At 28.0% G+C, this 20,187-nt stretch overlaps 1 protein-coding gene and 1 pseudogene across 1 annotated transcript; one reads left to right on the top strand and one right to left on the bottom strand.

The window, feature by feature from the left end:
• Window positions 1-2,176: 2,176 nt before the first annotated feature.
• On the top strand, window positions 2,177-9,556 carry LOC131168979 (endo-1,4-beta-xylanase 5-like; annotated as a pseudogene).
• A 3,137-nt stretch (window positions 9,557-12,693) lies between these two features.
• Window positions 12,694-14,125, bottom strand: LOC110655950 (acyl-CoA--sterol O-acyltransferase 1-like). Its single transcript, XM_021812458.2, has one exon. The coding sequence runs from the start codon at window positions 13,909-13,911 to the stop codon at window positions 12,832-12,834; it is 1,080 nt and encodes a 359-aa protein (XP_021668150.2). The 5' UTR covers window positions 13,912-14,125; the 3' UTR covers window positions 12,694-12,831.
• Between the last annotated feature and the right edge of the window lie 6,062 nt (window positions 14,126-20,187).

The following is a 20,187-nucleotide window of genomic DNA, read 5'->3' as shown; positions in this document are numbered from 1 at the left end:
ACAAAAAATAACAATCTCTATGGATTGTTGTTCGTCCTTCCATTAGATACTTTCCCCCATATCCTTTTGCTCTATCTCATTAATCTCAACTTCTTCCAATAGAGTAGATTGTTCAGGAAATTCTAATTCAAGCTCATCATCATCATCCACCATAATGAAAGGCAATACAACCTAAGTTTTAGACTCTTTAAGTTCATATTTTTAGCTTAGGTTCTTCAATTTCAGGTTGTTTTTCTAATTCAAGTTAATCTCTTTGTTCAGCTTCTGCTCTCCCAAGATTTAAAAGAATAGGTTAATTGTTGAATTTACCATAGCTATCTCCTCTAGCCTGATCGAAGTTATGGCTTCTCTACTTAACACTACAAACTCCCAATAGGACAAGTAATTACTATTGAATCTCTTACAATTGATGCTTTATGTTGTGAATAGATTTAGTCTATTCTTTGATTGCTCGACAAAAGCATACAACCCCTAATCATCGTCACAAGGTTGGGTGCCACCACCATCATCAATGTTGGCCATCTTAATAAGAGTGAAATCTGTTCTAATACCACTCAACACAGTGTCTCTTAAAAGTAAATAATACAAAATTTTAAGATAAACAAAGTTAATCCAAAATTTTAAGGATAAATACAGCAAATCAGTTTTATAAAGAAGAAAATTTCATTGAATAAAACTTGTACATAATAAGCAAGGATGACAATGGGTTAGATTTTTGCACATACTTCACCCAACCGAATTAGATAGGAGTAGTGTATAATTAAGTTTGGGATGAGTTTGGATTTGAAAAATAATAGCCATGACAAATTTGGCTCCTCGTTGATAGATTTGACACCGACATCATAAACACGTGTGAATAAAGGGGGAAGGTATACAGATTTCTTGCCACCAATGCAATTTGGAAGACATGAATACATAATAACTAATTAATATCTAATTCATTATAGAATTTCTATTAAACCAATATTTAATTACTAATCCAATATATATTTACCTTATATTTATTTCTTTTTTAGAATAAAATTTTACTCCTGAGCAGCAAACACGAAGAGAGTAATGTACCAATACTGCGGAAGGTATATAAATTTCTTGCCACCAATGCAATTTGGAAGACATTCATACATATTATCTAATTCATTCTAAAATTTCTATTAAACCAATATTTTTATTACTAATCTAATTAATATATATTTACCTTATGTGTATATATACACACACTAGTTAAAGGCCCACGTAAATTTATTAATTTTTAATATTAAATTTTAGAATATTTATTTTTGAAGTTATTACTTACCAATAATAAAAGAAAATGTTAACTTAATATTACATAAATTATTAAAAGGCATATATAAAATATTAATGAAATAATTGTTAACATAAATTTACATTAATATTTCAAATTATTATAAAAAACATATAAATAAAAAACAAAATAAAACAAAAAAAATATACATTTGAAAAATAGAAATTATTTCAATTTAAATATGATACTATCAATTAATATATTTTATTATTTTTTGATTTGCATGTTTAAAGTTAATTGTAAAAATTTTTAAGAGTTAAATATTTAAATATGATAGTATTAATTAAAAACATTTATTATTTTATGATTTACATATTTAAAGTTGATTTTAAAAATTTTTAGAGTTAAATAAATAATGGAATAATATTTTCGAGTGAAACGATATGAGATTATTTAAATAATATAATGCACATTAATTATATATAAATAAGTTTAATATAGGAGATATTTGAAGAGATAATAATATAATAATGATGTAAAATTCTCTCCAAAAGTTCAAGCATATTTGAAATAGTAACAATGATATAAAGTATGTATTTATTACTTAATCAATATGAAATAAATTATAATAATTAATTTCTTATGAAAAAAGAAAGATACTTCATTAATTGGATATTAAATAAAAAAATAAAATATAAATCATTATATTATATTTTTGTACAAATAAACTTATAAAAGCAATATAATAAAATTTTAAATACACCTTTAATTTCAAAGGCCTTGAATTTTCACAATCAATTGTTAAAGAAACTAATCATTTAAATTGTAAAAATTAAGATAGTAATAACAATAATAATGATATTTAAAAGAAAAATACAAAAAAAATTAAATAGTTACCATAAAAGAGAATTAAACACTCATCCTTTATAGAGAATGACGTGTGAGTGTAGTGGGGAAATCATACCCACTCTTCTATGGAATTTCTAGTGCTTTGCAAATAATTATTAATAATTTTAATATATATATATATATATATATATATATATATATATATATGCAAATAATTGTTAATTTTAATATACAAAAATAAAATAATATTTTAAAATTTTCTTAGTAACTCCATATTTTATTTTTATTAATTTTTATGCAGACTGAACGTTTTATTTCACAATTTTTTAGTGAGAATTTTATAATATTATCAAAATAAAAAAAATATTTTTGATAAAAATAAGAGTCAAATAAAATATTGATTAAAAATATGAAATAATTTGAGATTGGTTATATTATATCATATTTTCATCATTTTAAAAATTTTAAAAAAAAGTATATCCTCTTAATATATTAAATAATGTTTAAACATTAGCATTATTAATATTTTTAATGTTACCTTTAAAAAGGATACTAATAATATGAAAAGTATATAAATAATAAAAAAATGAAAAAAAAAATATTTGTCTATATTATATAAAGTTTAGGTATATAGAATATATGTTAATATGTACTAATAGTATTCAGACTAAAAGCTAATTTAATTGCCTACCATTCTATCTATAATTCTTTCAATTATTATAATTAGGATTTATATACTTTTATTGAATAAATGAAATTAAAATAAAAATAAATAAAATTACTTTTTTGTCAAATACGTATTGTTTATATGAGATTTATAATAAATATTATATGAGCATAAATTATAAAAATAAATATTGAGATTAATGATTTAAATTTTGTATTTACTATTACCAATTAAATAATTATATTAATTACCATGTTAATTTCTTTATTAATTAATACATTATTCTTTTTATAGAAAGTGCCAGAGAAAAATATGTTCATAGAAAATGCAATGTTTCATCACATTAGGAAAACCATGCTTACTTTTTATATGTGCAAGGAAATAGCATGTACTTTTGCACATGCCTAATAATAATTTTAAATACAAACAAATAATTTTAATTTATATATTTTTGGTTTTAATATATGAAAATAAAATAGTGTTTTATATTTATTATTAATTGCTCTATATTTTATTTTTATTATATGTGGATTAAGCCATTGTGTCTCAGATTTTGTAATGAAGATTTTTTAATAAAAATAATACAAATATAGCAATAATAGAAATATTAATTAAAAATATGAAATAATTTGTGTTTAGTGAAATCATATAATCATTTTTATCACTTTAAAATATCAATATTTTTAATATTCTCTTAATATATCAAAGAATATTCAAATGTAATCTTCATTTAGTAATATTAATAATATTTTAAAAATAATTTTAATAATCTTAAAAGTATGAAGGTCGTGCAAAAGGATAAAAAATAAAATTATATGTATATACCATATAAAATTGCAAATATATAGAATAAATATATGTTAATATGTTTTAACTTACCTAATAATAATAGCAATAATAGAAATAATGATTAAAAATATGGAATAATATGACTTTGGTTAAATCATATGATAATTTTTATCACTTTAAAATATTAATATTTTCTTATATTCTCTTAATATATCAAATAAATATATTATATTTAAATATTATCTTTATTTAGTAATATTAATAATATTCTAAAACATAATTCTAATAATCTGAAAAGCAAAAAAGGTAGCGTGCAAAGGGGAAGAAAAAACAAAATTATATGTATATCCTATATAAAATTAAAAATATATGGAATAAATATGTATTAATATATTGTAACTTAGCTAATAATAATAATTACTTATTATAGCATTAAAAGGATAATTATTAAATAGTTTATAACTTATATATATATAATTGGAGAATTAATAACTTACTAATAATTTAAAACAATCAAATAATTAATTACTAAAAAGTAAAGAAAATCAAATAAAATAAAATTAATTTTATTTTATAAATGAATTGTCAGTTGGCTTAACTATAGCATGCTTTATATATATATATATATATATATATATATATATACGGGAAGATACAAATTTATTCCTGCCCATTTAGAAACTTGTTTCATAAACCATACATGGTATAAAATATATACTGATTGGTATTAGGTAGATAACTATTTCGATTTCATTAAACAAAATTGCCATAAAGAACTCCTAGTGATTTCCACTTAATTAAGATGGCAAAGTTTTTTGTTCAATTTTTTTGGGTTAACAATAGGTGAAAAATTAAGTTGACAAAGAATTTTACTTCACTTTGTGGAGGGTGTGTGTATGAGATATACAGCTTGGTATTTTTTGGTTAATTTACTATAATTTTGTTAGAGAGTACTATCATTGTCCTATGTGCATTCTCATGTAAAAAATAAAAAATAAAAATAAAAGAGTTTGGTTGAGAAAGTTGATTGCACAAATCGACAAGACAATAAAGTTATATTCCAACTATTAGGAGAAATAATTTGCGTATCATGGCACCATTGTCCATTAACATCAAATCAATTCAATTTTGGAAACTTGAATTCCTTTAATTTCTTGTTTTCCCTTTATTTCTTTCATATCTAATTGGCTACTGTAGCCCTTTCAAGAAGACTTCCTCCCTATATAACTCCACACAACTTTCACGAGACAACATAGAAAGATTTGTAGGTTTCAGGGACTAAAACAGTATCTAAGTTTGGCTGCGTCTCTGAAGTTATTCCACAGGTTGTGCATTTAATGTTCTTTCATTGCATTGTTTCTTTTCAGTTTTGATCATTAGCTTAATGTATTTCTGTTAGGGAAATCAAAAATTATAAATGATCTTGCGACATAAGTGCAAACATGAGGTTATCAATAAGAGCTTATTGAGCATTAGTTTTCACGTGCATTTGTCTGTATTCAGGTCCACTTTTACATCTCTCTCCTTTTCGTGTGACCATGCACAAGCAAATGAGAAGCTCATCTCTGTTGTTCATTAACTACTGCAGGGTATGGTATTCATGCTTTCTCCTATGACTATTCTGCAACAAGTGAGGCAAGTAGAAATTTCTGCTTTCAGTGTTTTGTTGATTTCAAACAATAATTTACCATTTCCACTTACATATATTGTCAAGAGAACATTTTTGAGAAATATTTTCTTGAACAGCGTTTGACAGAGCCTCGCAAAGCTCAAAATGGAAGAGGAATAGTAGCCAATCCAGAGTTTACTTATGGCTTGGAAGGTTGGACTGTGTATGGTGAAGGAGCAATCAGAGAAGGAAGATAAAAGAATGGGAACAGATACATTATTGTACATAGCAGAACACAATCACTTGACATTGCCACGCAGACGGTTCAATTTGAGGAAGGAAATCTGTATGGTTTGTCCGGCAAGTCCTTCCTGATTTTATGTACATTTTTTTTTTTATAACTTTGAATCACATTTCTAATTAATAATTAAGCTTCATTTGGTATTCAGCTTGGGTTCAAATCAACAAAGGAAGGGAGAGTGTAGCAGTTGTTTTGAGAACTGCTGCTGGTGAACTGATTCGTGCTGGTAACGTTACAGCCAGAGATGGCTTCTTGTCTTTGCTTAAGGTGGCATCTTTTTAAACTTTTCAGGCCCAACTGAGATTCTGTTTGAGGTATATATATATAGAGGCATTCCTTTTTCTAGCTTTTTCTTTTTCCTTTTTCTCTAGACTCTAACAGTGGGAGAAGTCTGCAAGGTAATATATAATGTACAAGTTTCCTTGGATCAAAATTATATATAGACTAGCCACTTACTCGCGTTGCGCGAATATATTTTACTTTTTAAAATTATTAATAAAATAAATAATAAAATATAATATTTAAATATAAAAATATTAAAAATATAAAAAAATAATAAATTATAAGAATATACCTTATAAATATTTATAGAAACTCTTGTTTACCATATCATATACTTTTTTTTTTTTATTATAACTTTCAAGATCTAATTATGGATATTTATAGTGATTTTAAATTTATATTGCCATTTTTATTATTAAATTTTAATAGAATTATATTTTCAACAGTAATTTTACATGGTATTTATTTATGAATATATACTTGTGATTATTGCCTTTTTACATGTCATTAATTATTTTTCATTTTACTTATCATTAGCTTATTTACTTTCCTATCATAACATATTTTATGTTAAAACAATATTACAGATGTTATGTTAAGAATTAGGAAAAAATCGAAAAGTCACATTAATAAGTGATTAGTGATAATAATATGATCACAAATTTAAAGAGACCATTATTTTCTTTTTTTTTTAATTTATACATAATAGTTATTAATAATTAATAATAAAATATAATTAAAATAGATATAAATAATATGCATTAAAATTAAATATCGATATATTAATTTTATTTAAATTTTTATATTAAGTACTAAAAAACTAAACATCATATTAATTAGTGATAATAATAAGACTAATAAATTTTATTTAATATATACATATTGATTATTGTTAATGATAAAACACACACACATATATTATTATTATTATTATTATTATTATTATTATTATTATTATTATTATTATTATTAATGAATTTTGTTTAATAATTTAATATATACATATTAACAATTAATTATTAATGAGAAAATGTATTTTTTTATTATAAAGTATTAATTTCATCTAAATTTTTATGTTAAATATTAATAAATAAAAAATCACATGTTAATTAGTGATAATAATAAGAATAATGAATTTTAAATGAGCCATAATAACAATAATAAATTTTATTTAATATATACATATTAAATTATTATTATTATTATTATTATTATTATTATTATTAAAAATATAAATATTTATTTATTATATAAATATTAGTTATTATTAATAAATTTTGTTTAATTTAATATATGCATATTAGAAATTAATTATTATTAATTATGAAAGTTTACATTTTTTGAAATTATAATTTATAAATATAGCTATATATTAATTTCATTTAAATTTTTTTGTTAAGCATTAAGAAAATAAAAAGTCACATATTTATTAGTGGCAACAATAAATTTAATAAATTTTTTAATCTATACATATTAATTATAAGTGATATAAAATATTACTATTATTATTATTAATGAAAAAAATGTGTTTTTTTTTTCTCAATTATAATATATATATATATATATATATATATATATATATATATATATATATATATATATATATATATATATTAATTTTCTTTAAATTTTTTTATTAGGTATTAAGAAACTAAAAATCACATACTAATTAATAATAATACTAAGACTAATAAATTTTATTTAATATATAAATATTAATTATTAATAATGATAATAAAAATGAATAAAAAAATTAAGTATTAAGAAATTAAAAAGTCACCTCTTGGTGAACCACTTTGGAGACTAGCTTTATTATATTTATATAGATATATAGATATATAAATATAGATTACATGGATAAATAATTCTTGGTTTTCCTCGTTGTTTTAGAGCAAGAGTGCAACTATGGAAATATGGATTGACAGTGTCTCATTACAACCCTTTACCATGGAGCAATGGCGATCCGACCAAGACGAAAAGATTCAAAGGGTGACTCAATCAAAATGTTATCGTTGTTCATTTTATTCTCATATTATTTTATTAACTGATGAAGAGTTAAAAATCAGCGTCGTATATAAAGGGATCTCATTATCTATCTTAGCTAATGCGGTAGTACAGTAAAAAAAATTAAAAAAAAAAAACTAATAGGGCTCATTGAATGTGTCCTAGAACTCTGCTCAAAATATATCAATTATATATATACACAGTTATAGGGAATAATTTTTACTTCTGTTTAATTAGAATTAAATATATCACTGCTCAGATAGGAGCCGTGATATTCACCACAATTAACAGTTATAATGAAACAACTGTATATATATCATACATACTTAAATGAATGAAGGGTTATTATTTTTAAGGATAGAATCTGTCCCTAAAACCATCATCATAATCAAATTCTATTTTGAATTTGAACTTGCAGGAACGAAAGAGAAAGGTGAGATTCCAGGTAACATATGCGAAAAGAACTGCCGTGGAAGGTGCTATGGTATCCATAAAACAAACCCTATCAATCTTCCCATTTGGATGTGCCATGAACCATTACATCCTGGAAAGCGTAGACAACCAAAAATGGTTTGCGTCAAGATTAAGGTATACCACTTTCAATAATGAAATGAAGTGGTACAGCACCGAGAATGTGCAGGGTCAAGAAAATTATACAATTGCTGGTGCAATGATAAGATTTGCCAAACAAAATGGCATTTCTATCAGAGGTCACGACATCTTCTGGAATGATCCATATTACCAAACATACTGGATTGAAAATCTTTCTTCTGATGATTTAGGGGAAGCTGCAGCAAAAAGAATAAATTCAGCCGTCTCAAGATACGCTGGGCAACTAATTGTTTGGGATGTAATGAATGAGAATCTGCACTTCAGCTTCTATGAAGATAAGCCTTGCAAAAATACCTCTGCACAGTACTTCTCAAAAGCTCACCAGCCTAATCCGGGAACGAGACTGTTCATGAATGAGTATAATACCATCGAATATCATGGGGATGAGGTTGCAAATCCAGATAAATACAAGAACAGACTGGAGGGAATCCTGTAACATCCTGGAAACCAAGGAATTTTAGCAGGAATAGGTGTGGAAGGCCATTTCGGTTCTAACCAACTAGACCTTGCATACATGAGAGCTTCCTTGGACATTTTAGCTTCAACAGGATTGCCTATATGGCTTACTGAAGTGAATGTTGCCTATGGCCCAAATCAGGTAATATTTCAAGCTTTTCTAGAAATTTAGAAACAATCATCAGTTGTCTAGAAATGTAAGTAGCAGAAGACGACTAAAAAAAAACTCTGACATTTGCCACCTCTTGGCTTCACTTAATTAATAATAATAATAATAAGAAGAAGAAGAAGAAGAAGAAGAAGAAGAAGAAGGATATAACATGATTGGATGCTAATAGATACTTTTGTGGGGCAGGCAGAGTACTTGGAGCAGGTATCAAGGGAGGGCCACTCTCACCCTAGTGATGAGGGGATTACATGTATGAAGGCCCAGTAATTGCAGGTTTCACTAACGATAAATTAGTGGACAAAGATTTCAAGAACACTCCATCTATGGATGTTGTGGATAGGCTGATTGAAGAGTGGAAGACTAAGCCTACTGAAATTAAAGCAGATAGTGAAGGATCCATTGAAGTTTCATTGTTCCATGGAGATTGCAAGATAAATTTTAAAGACCCAGTTACCAATTCCTTGGCTAGCTGGAATTATAATCTGATAAAAGATGACACATACACACTGTTCATATTCATATCAATGCTTGAAATGAATCATCACCATCTCAAATTACATATATTTGGAAAATAAATTGCCCCTTGTAATTGCTTGAAAGACAATCTCAATATTCAATACCTATCCAAAATATTGTGAAAGTATTATGTACAATGCTGCAGCTTATGGGATTTCTCATCTTTAAATCTTCAATTTTTTTATATTACAAAGATATTAAATCATTAATTTATTAAGAGAATAAATTACTATTAAGTCCCTATAATTTGTTAAAATTAACTATTTAGTCTCTATTTTTAAAATCCAATTAAAATGTCATATATTTTGTAAAATCAAACTCTTTAGTTCTGCTATTAAATTTTTGTTAAAAAAATGATAGTCAACTTGTTTTATCCTCAATTAGAGAGATTAAATAGCATGAATAGTTAACTTATATGGACTAAACAATATAAATATCGAAGGCTAAAATAAGTTGAATAACGTTTTTTTTTATAAAAGAACTAACATGTTTGATTTTATAAAATACTTTTTAAAAAAGAAACTAAGTAATTAATTTTAACAAGACCTGATAATATTTTACCCATAATAATATACAAAGTTTTTGTGACAATGTACTCATTTTTTCAAATATATACGCATGCACTATAAAAATAATGTCTCCAGTCAATAATTTAAAATTATTTATCAGCTATTTATATATATAAAAAAAAAGAAAATAATTTATTATTTAATCACTGTATTTATTATTATTAACACTTTCATTTATTTATAGTGAAAAATATATTAAAAAGTCTCTCAATTGTCATTCTGTCAACACTTGTGTCTATTTGTCTTGCTAGAATTATGAGTTATTAATATAATAAATATATTCAAAGGTGATGAAGGTCCTACTAAAGAGTCATTAATATAATAAGTTTATTCAAAGGCGATGAAGGTGACAAATGCCGATGCAACAACATAAAAAAATTAAGAGGTATGGGTGGTCTTTCTTCTAAAATTGATTTATACCATACAATTTCATTTGAGTTTGGAGATAGCTTTTATATAATTTTTATCATCCTTCAATGGTGAAAAAAATACAAATCAAAATTTTCAATTTTATCAAATTTAGTAAGAGATCCTTATGGCTCCTATTTCAACAATCGTAGTGGAATAAGCTTTTAGTGTGCACTAGATGAGACACAATTTAAGTTGAACCTAAAATATAATTGATACTATTGATGACGACTTCATAAATCAAAACACAGTGACCACAAATGAGGACTAAGATATGTTAAGATTTTTATTAAAAAAAAAATTGTGAGTGTTTTGATTTCTATATCGTCCCAACCCGAACTAAAATTGCAATTGCCAAGACCAAAATCATAGAAAAATGGCCCTAATTGATCTAGTTTTAGTCTCTAGGTTTCACGAATCGTAATTGCTGATTTTAATATGAAATTGGAGCATAATTGGCCATTATTGAGTCTATTATATATAGGGGTGTGCATGATTTCTGAAAGTCGTAAATCGAATAAAAAACTGTACCAAATAGAATAATCATACGAAATTAAATTGAAATTATTTTATTGTTTTAATTCTGTTTTTATTTTTTATTAAGATTTGAAATTATATAAAATATTTAAAACGAAACTAAAGTTGGATTCCGACTCTCCTAACTCCTAACTCCAAGAAGCTAAATTGACTTGGGCATGGCTATTACGATATGTGATGAATCAATTAAGAAAGGGATTGAATCAAACTATTACACTTCCAAATGACTTTGCATATATCAACCAACTGACCTAACAATATAATAGAAATCACTTATTTTTACAGTCTATCTGAAATTTAAAATTTCATTATGAAGGCGTAAATAAAGACAGGAGTGGAGATTCAGTTTCAACTTCTCATAAAGCCCAACCTCATTTATACACATTATAATTTAGTGCACAAACCCAGAAAGGCTTTGATAGAGATGAGTCCAAATAGAGAATTCTTTGTAAAAAGCTGGGACCTTAGTCCAGCAAAACAAAGAAAAAGAAGGGCAGCTCCAGTTCAAAAGATTTTTTATATTTTTTTTTTATTAATAATAATAATCCAAAATGTACAAAATCTTTAATAAGAAGAACAATATTTCCTCTAACCCAAGACTGTAACCTAAAAATCGCTGGAGTTATATGCCATCTAACAAAATCAAGAACATCTCATAACAATCATCAATTTAAATCAGTAATGATGGATTCATATCTAAAATTGTGAGATTTTAATTTAAATTTTAATTAAAATTAATTATAAAAAAAATCACAACTTGACATTAGCAAACTAATTACAACTTAATTAATCCTATTTTAACAAAATAAGTACTTAAATTTGTGATCTTAAATTTGTTATCTCTATTCCAAAATCCAAAATTAATAGGAAATATTACTATTTAATCTTTACATTTTGACGAAACTAATTATTTAGTCTCTAAATTTAAAAAAAAAAACTATTTAGTTATTATATTTTACTTTCATTAAATTATTTATTGTCAAATATTATATTAGTCATCTGATTTTAATGCTAGTCAAACTACTATTTAGTCTCTCTATTTTAATAAAACTAATTAGTTAGTTTATATATCTTAAAAAATATATATTATTATTATTGAGTATATCTATTTTAATAAAGCTAATTAGTTAGTTTTACATATTAAAAAATATATTCTTGAATAAAAGTAAAAATTTTGCTATATGGAGACTAAATCTACATTTGTATTTTAAAAAAAAAATGTTCAAGTCTTTTGTTCAATTCCCAATGCATCATTTTTGTATTTTTTCTGTTAGAAAACAATTGTCTTGGATTACTGTCTTGAACACTTGGACATATAGAGAAACTATTTAATCTTTTTGCATAGACAACTTATATTATTTTCTATCAAAAGATTAAAAACTAACAGAATGAGAGAGGGGTGTAGGTGCAAAAGGGATAAACATGAGAGATAAATAAGGTATGGTAAGAGGGAAAAGGAGAGGTTCAGGGCTGTTTGAATAGAAAAAATAATTTGAGTGATTAAAAAGTTAACAGAACTAAATTATAGAGATTAACTAATATGTTTTTCAAAATATAAGTATTGACTAATTAATTTTATTAAAATAGAAAGACTAAATAATAATTTTATTGTCATTGACTAATAAAAAATTAATAAAGAGATTAAAGAGTTAAAAGATTAAATAATATTTTTTTTTTAGATATAGAAACTAAATTGGTAACTTTATTAAATATAATGTCTAAATAGTAAGTTTCCTGGATTAATATATCTTGAATTTCCTATTTACAATCTAAGCGGCTAAGCGCGAAAGTTTTATGATTTTATGGTGTCGACCAATTGCTTATGTGTTGAAAGATCTAAACATGGAAGCAGCATTCTTCAGAAACGCGCTTATAGCAGAGTACTCCTCAAACGCTCTAACATCAGCTCTACACCTGAGAAACTCTGGAAAGAACAGCCAAAAACCGGTCACCAGCACAAACCCAACGGTCAAAGGAGTTGATATGAACCTCGGCAAGCACCATCTTCTGGCAACCGCCTTCTTCAAGGCAACCTCTGCCACCAAACACACTCCATGAAGCAGAAAGAACCAGGTGATTTCCCACGTGGGCTTCACGCGGCCTAAGTAGTAGAACATGAGCTCGTGCATTACAGCCGACACGACAAAGGTGCCCAAGATTGCAGGGAGTGGAGCCCACTTGCGGCCAATGATTGGAGCAGATGTTTTGAGGAGGGGTTCATATACGGTGGGCCGCAGGATACTGCTGACCATGAGATTCCATCTTCTACCCCAGAAGTCTTGAAGCGAAGTTGAGAGGTATGGCTCATTGAACTGTGGTTCAAGCTCGAGTCCTAACAGGGCTCGAGCCATGGCTGCCACCGTGGCTAAGATTAATTCAAGGAAAAAGTATATGTGAAGACAATATAGGAGCCAGATTACCTTAGGATGGATGAATTCCCTGTAGTCATAAACACGAACCAACATAGCCAAAAGCAAGCCCTTCACTGCATAATTTGGAATAGATTTAAGGCCCTTTTTAGGAACCGGGTTTTGCTTATCTTGGCCATTTGGATGGAATTTTTGTTGGATTTTAATAGGAAAACAAGCAACAGGCAGAAAAGAACTAAAAGAGATTGATGGGCTGTTGTCGGAGGAGGAGGAGGAGGACAAAGGGCCTTTACCAAAAGCATGAAGAGCGAGCTTGAAATTTGCAAGCCAAGCAATGAAGAAAGCTGTCATACCTCCAAAATGAATGGAGGAGAGGTTGAGAGGAAGAAGAAGAAATAGGCATAGAATTGGTAGGAAGCAAAAGAATCGTGCAGTACCTTTCGGGACTGTCTTCCCAATGGCAAAGCAATAAAACAGAGATGCAAAAACTGAGAACCATACCTTGAACAAGTTGTACAGTTCTCCTTCCATTTTTTTTTTCTTGTGATCAGTAGATGAATTTGAGGAATTGCAGAAGTAGTATTAGATCGTGAAGAAACGTGGAAGGGAGGAGGTGAATGGTGAAACCATGCACGGTAATCGTCTGTCTGTCTGGGCTTTTCTCTGCAGGTTTTTTCACATGAAACTTAAGCTAAGATAGGTTATGGTGATCGAGCAAGCATGAACCTTTTTTTTAAAAGGCTGCTTTAATAGTAAATAAATAATGGGTAATTCCCGCATGGGTCACATTGTCTTTACTCTTTCGAATATTCTTGTTTATTTGGGAGTTTTTTTCTGAGACCGGGCCAGTAGTGGTGGACCTACGTAGAAGTTTGAGGGTCGGTCCTTCAAAATTTTTAAAATTAAAAATTCACTCATAAATTTTAATATTTTTTTAAAAAGTTATTATTTAGTCCTTTGATATTTTTATTGTTATTTAGATTTGTACTTTTACGTAAATTTTAATCATATTTTTAATTTTTTTTTATATTTTTATTTTAATCTTATATTTTGTCAAGTTTTCATTTATTTTTTGAAATATTCAATTGCCCTCAATACAAACTTCTAGTTTTACTCTGCTAGTCAATTATACATTCAAAATATAAGATACATAGTAAAATTCATATTTTAAATATATAAATTTCATATATTTATATTTTAAATTTATAATATACTAAATAGAGACTTGAATTTTCCTTTAATTCAACTGTGAATTCTCACCACAAAATCAACACATTGATATACTTATATAAAACATAATGGTATTCCCGTAGTACTTCCATATGACATTTCTTTTCATGGTATTATCACGTACTATTGTTTATGGTATTTTCTCCATCTAATTCTCTTTTACTCTTTTTTTAATTATGGATGTGCATTATTCAGTTATAACCGAATAACTAAACCGAACCTATGAAATTCGATTATTTTGGTAAGAGTAAATTCGATTCGGTTTGGTTTTCAATTAGTTATAACAATAATTTTCAGTTTTTAGTTATCGGTTCGATTACCTTTGATTTGATAACTGAACTAATTGAAATAATTGAATTTTAATTAACTAATATATTAATTATAATTTTATTAAAAATTTATTATTTATAATTATTATTTTTATGATTTTACAATAATATTTAACTTATAATTATTATATTATTAATATAAAATCATATTTATTATTTTATAAATAAAAAGAATATAAATATATTTTTATTAATATTTTATTAAATAATTAATAATATAAAATATATTTTTTTTTCTGTTAATTTGGTTGTAACTAATAACCGACTAAATATTTTCAGTTTTTTTTAATTTTAGTTTTCTCTCAATTTTGGTTCGGTTCGTTTAATATTTTTAAAAATCAGTTAATAATTCAGTTAGTTAAAAATTCAGTTTGGTTTGATTCGATTAACCGAATACTCACCCTTGCTTTCAACTATTTAACAAAATTTTGATATTTTAAATGACAAAAGTAATCATGCGTGTAACACCCTCACTGTAGCAATTCCGTACATTCTACTGTTCCGGTGACCGGAGTAGGTCCGGACAGCTATAACGTCTATAAAAATATTTAGACTAGAGTGAGGAGTCATAAATAACTTAAATAATAATAAGAAAAATTTAGGAAAAATTTTAGAAATAAAATACAATCAAGTTAAATGAGCCGGTGCCCTAGTGATGGGTAACCTAGTGTGAAGTTGCGGTCTTCGTAGCTAAGAGCCCTAAACCCGAGAGAAAATTCATGAAATTATTTTTGGGACTCCAGAGAAGAGTCATTGAGGTTTCTATGGCATTAGAATGCCAAGAAAAGGCTTAGAAAAATTTTTCAATCGGTATAGACAATTTTAGTCTATTAAGCCAAACAGAGGGCATTTTGGTCATTTCGTCTTCAGAGATGATTTTTGGCCAACTTGTCCAATAAAGTAAATAATTATTATGACATAAAATATGAATAAATATTGCTAAAAATTAAATTGAAATTGAGTAGAAAAGAAAAGAAAAGAAAATGAATTAAAATTGCAATTTTAACCTCATGCTTATGTCACTAAGCACTCCCACCCAATCACCACTTGACAAAATAAATAAAAGGGATAAAAATGAAGCAAAAATGAGATAAAAACAAAGATATCTGTTTCATCTTCCCCAATCAGCCGAATCAAGAGAGAAAAAGAGAGAAAAGGAAAAGAAAGAAAGAAAGGAAGAAGGAGAAGGAGAAGGAGATGAACAGTAGCAGAAACAAGGGTTCAGCAGGGGCAGCATGTTTCACTTCTGTCCCGGTGAGTTTGGCTCAACTTCTACCACTGATTTTCGGATATGTTTGAGGCATGTATGTGTGGAAGTTATGGTTAAAATTTGGTGATTATTCAACGGTTGGTTTGGAGAAATATATTGTTGAACACAGGCTGTCTGCAAGTTGAATTCTGAATTTTGGTTACTGAAATTTGAGAAAAATAAATAGTTAGGATGCTTATAAAATTATGAAATTTGGTACAAATGATATTTGAGATGTTGAGGCTGTTGTGTTAAAATTTGGTAAATTTTAGACTTGTGGTTTATGAGATATAAAACGTTTTGCATGAGCTGTCTGAGTAAGACTGATTTCTGCAAAAATTCAGATTTTGAAGGTATAACAACCTCCCTCCATTGATTTTGCAAAGCTTCATTTCCCTCTTGTTTACTACTAAAACCTAAACACTCTTCATTAAAACTTGTCCACTCATCTTGGGAAAGTGTTTGGCAGCCTAGAAAGGAAGGAAAGGGAAAGTAAAGGGGGGAAAAAATTCCCACTAAAGGTTAGTGCACCTATCTACTTAAAACTTTTATTTTCCATGTTAGTAACTTGAATTGAGTAAGAATTTGTAACTTAAATGAACAAAAACTATGGATTTCGGCAGCCCTATTGAAGGAATAGAAATGAGTATTTTTGATGAACTTGGAGTGAACTAGAAATCATGTTTGAAGTTTATAAACATAAGAATAATGAATTAGTAGCTAACTAAGGTAAATTGTGTAAACCATGAATTTGAACTAGGGTTTTGGGAGTAAAATGTGGACTTGGCTTATGAAATGGTTAAAGAACATTCTAATGGTCAATTAGTGACCATTTGAGGTAAGTTGACCATAAAATTTGACTGAAATATGGGCAAAGTGTGTGGAATGGTAGCTGCCTAGGGGACAGCACAAGGGTGGCTGTGATTCCAGCCCACTTAGACAGCCATAACTTGGCTGTGTAGGTCCAATTGGTGTTTGGCCAATTGGACATGAAACTAGGCTTATAATGGCACATTTTTCTGAAGAAACCATGCTAAGAAACCAAAAGACCAAAGCAAGAGGACCAAAAGTTGGCCCCAATCCGGATACCCTGCAACAGCACCTGCAGAAATGACCAAATGAATAGTAACTGTTCATTTGGCCATAACTCACTGTAGATATGGTCAATTGACCTGAAATTTTTCCAGCAACAAGTTAAGACATAGACAAACAACTTTCATGAAGAAACCTACCCCAAATTATGGCCAGAACCTATTCAAAAATGCAATCACAGTTACTGTTCATGGTACTGTAGATTTGGTAATTCTGCAGTTTTGGCAATCCGGCCAGCTGTGGTTTTTGGATCATATCTGGAGCTACAAAACTCCAAATGGAGTGATTCAAAAAAATAAATTCAACTAGACAAAATAAGGAACAACTTTCATGTTTACCATTTCCTCAAATTCCCACTACAACAGTGTCTAATGGAACAGTAAAGTTAGGCTTCACAAACTGAAAATTCTGCCCTCTTGGTTTTAAGCTTAGAAATGGTAATGGTAATCAATTCCAACAAGTTTTAAATACAAAATGTGGTATGTTTGGGGTGTTAAAACCAATACACCTATTTTCTATCCAAAAGTCAACATTTTTGTTGACCAATGAGGTGAATAGTGACACCAAAACTTGAAATTCAAAATTTGAAGAATTCAAAAGTATCAAATGCCCTAGTATACCTAACAAGATTGGTTTGGATAGTTTGGCATACCAATAGGGTTCAGTTAGCAGTACTACACATGGCATTATACCATTCTGTGATTTCATGGCTTTCAGCCATTCTGACCTTGTATTGAGATTTGGCCTTGTGCCTGATGTATTCTGACTTGTTAGCTTATGCCACACGGGAGATGCATATGTGACCGATGGTGTACTTGATACCCACACAAAGTTACCCGTTTATCCAGTCCAGTCGTCTAATGTAGGTTACTTGGGCAACCAAATGAATGAAAGTGGACAAAGTTAATGATATACAAATTCAAAACAAATGAAATATATACATTCACTACATATTTATTTTCTTGCTATTTCTTTTATTTTATTATTGCACCACTAAGCATTATTGCTTAGCGCGTTGCTTTTGCCAAGATACGATCGTGAGCGGTGAGTCCATCCTGCAGTTCTGCACAGTGTCCGTGTCACCTCAACTTCTGCAGTGCATTGGTAGGACACTAGGTGTCATTTTGGCGTTTTGTAACTAAATTTTATTTTCTCATATGTATTTGGATTTCTGTAATGTATTTAGATGTTCATGTAAATAATGAAAACTGTGTTTGTGAATGGAAAAGAGAATGTTTATTTGTGATTTATACTTGATTATCACATGTGATGTATGATTGAGAACTGAAATTGAAAATTGTTGAGATTTCGATATTGGAGTTTGAGAATGATTGAATATAGTTATTGGAAGTGTTTTTCACAGGTTCCGAAGAACTGTTTTCTCCATTTTTAGCCGGTACTCTGCCGGATTTTCTATAAAATTTTCGGAACCTCAAATAAACAATAATTTCGATAAATGGCTTAAATAAATTATATTTCATAAATTATATTCAAAACTATGAAAAAAATCGATTAAGGAAAAATAGAGTGTGCCGATACACCGTGTGACATTGCTTACTCGGATATACTGTATACGGGTAAGGGGTGTCACAGAAGGGTTGAATGAATATTTTGATATCTCATGATCTATAGATGGTTTGATGTTAAACTTTTTACTGATATTGTATAGGGATGTCTTGAATATATGGTTAAAATTTGGGATTTATCTGACGGTTAGATCATTATATATAAATTTGAATGCACAAGCTGCCAGATTAGGTATTAATGGTTTGTGGATTTAAGATTTATGATAGGAGTTTAGTCCAATTTAAGGGGAAATGCTGTTGAATTTTTATTGGATATTTAATTTGGGAAAGTGAAGTTATAATTGATTATGATTATTATGGTTCTAGGAGAAATCTTGAAGAATAACAAGCTCAAGTTTAGTTTCAAAAAGGTTAGTGCTAATTCATCCTTAAAACTTTGTATATGTATAATGTGGAGTATGAAATGAGGGTGAAATTAAGAGAATTGAAACAAGTTTTGCATGAATAAATTCCACTAATTTTGGCAGCCTTAGGATACATTAGGGTTTCATTGATTAGATTGAGTTATAGTTGTACATCGCTGCCATTGAACATAAATTAGATGCTTTGATTCATTGATTGCATGTATATGGAGAATTGAAATGGTAGAGTTAGGCTTTGGGCACAAATTTGAGATTTTATTTATGTATTGATGAAAAAAAGTTGTAATGGTCAATTAGTAACCATTTGGTCATGTTTGAGTAGGAAATTGAGTGAATGGTGCCAAGGGAATGGAGGTTAGGCATGCTGTCCAATGTGCCCTGCAGGACTGGTTGTGAGTCCAGCAGGTTTGGGCAGCTATAAATGGAGTTGTATAGGTTTAATTGGTGCAAGGCCAATTCGACATGAAACTAGACACATAATGGCACAAGTTTGGTGAAGAAACCCTGCCCAGAAAACTAAACCAAATTGACCTAAAAATTACCCTAATCCGGGTGATCAACAAGCTGTCCCTAGAAAATGACCAAATGAACAGTATTTGTTCAAATGGTCATAACTCAGTGTAGGCAAGTTCAATTAATCTGAAATTTTACCAGAAGAAATCTGAGACATATCCCTACAACTTTCATGAAGAACACAAATCCAAATTCTTACCATAACCTAGTCAAATTGCCAACCAAACTTAGGTCACCAAATATGGCAGAACCAAATTGCCCAGAAATTCTGGGTACAGGTCAATCCGGCCAGTTATGGTAAAATGACCATAACTTTAACTACAAAACTCCAAATGGAGTGATTCAAAAAAGGAAATGTAACTAGACACAATAAGGAACAACTTTCATGAAGACAATTTTATCAAATTCCTACTGTACAAATGACCAATGGAACAGTAAACTTAATG

This window comes from Hevea brasiliensis, chromosome 8 (assembly GCF_030052815.1).
Source record: "Hevea brasiliensis isolate MT/VB/25A 57/8 chromosome 8, ASM3005281v1, whole genome shotgun sequence".
Classification (NCBI taxonomy): domain Eukaryota; kingdom Viridiplantae; phylum Streptophyta; class Magnoliopsida; order Malpighiales; family Euphorbiaceae; genus Hevea; species Hevea brasiliensis.
Note: the sequence above shows the minus strand (reverse complement) of the source record. Positions and strands in the feature narration are given on the sequence as shown.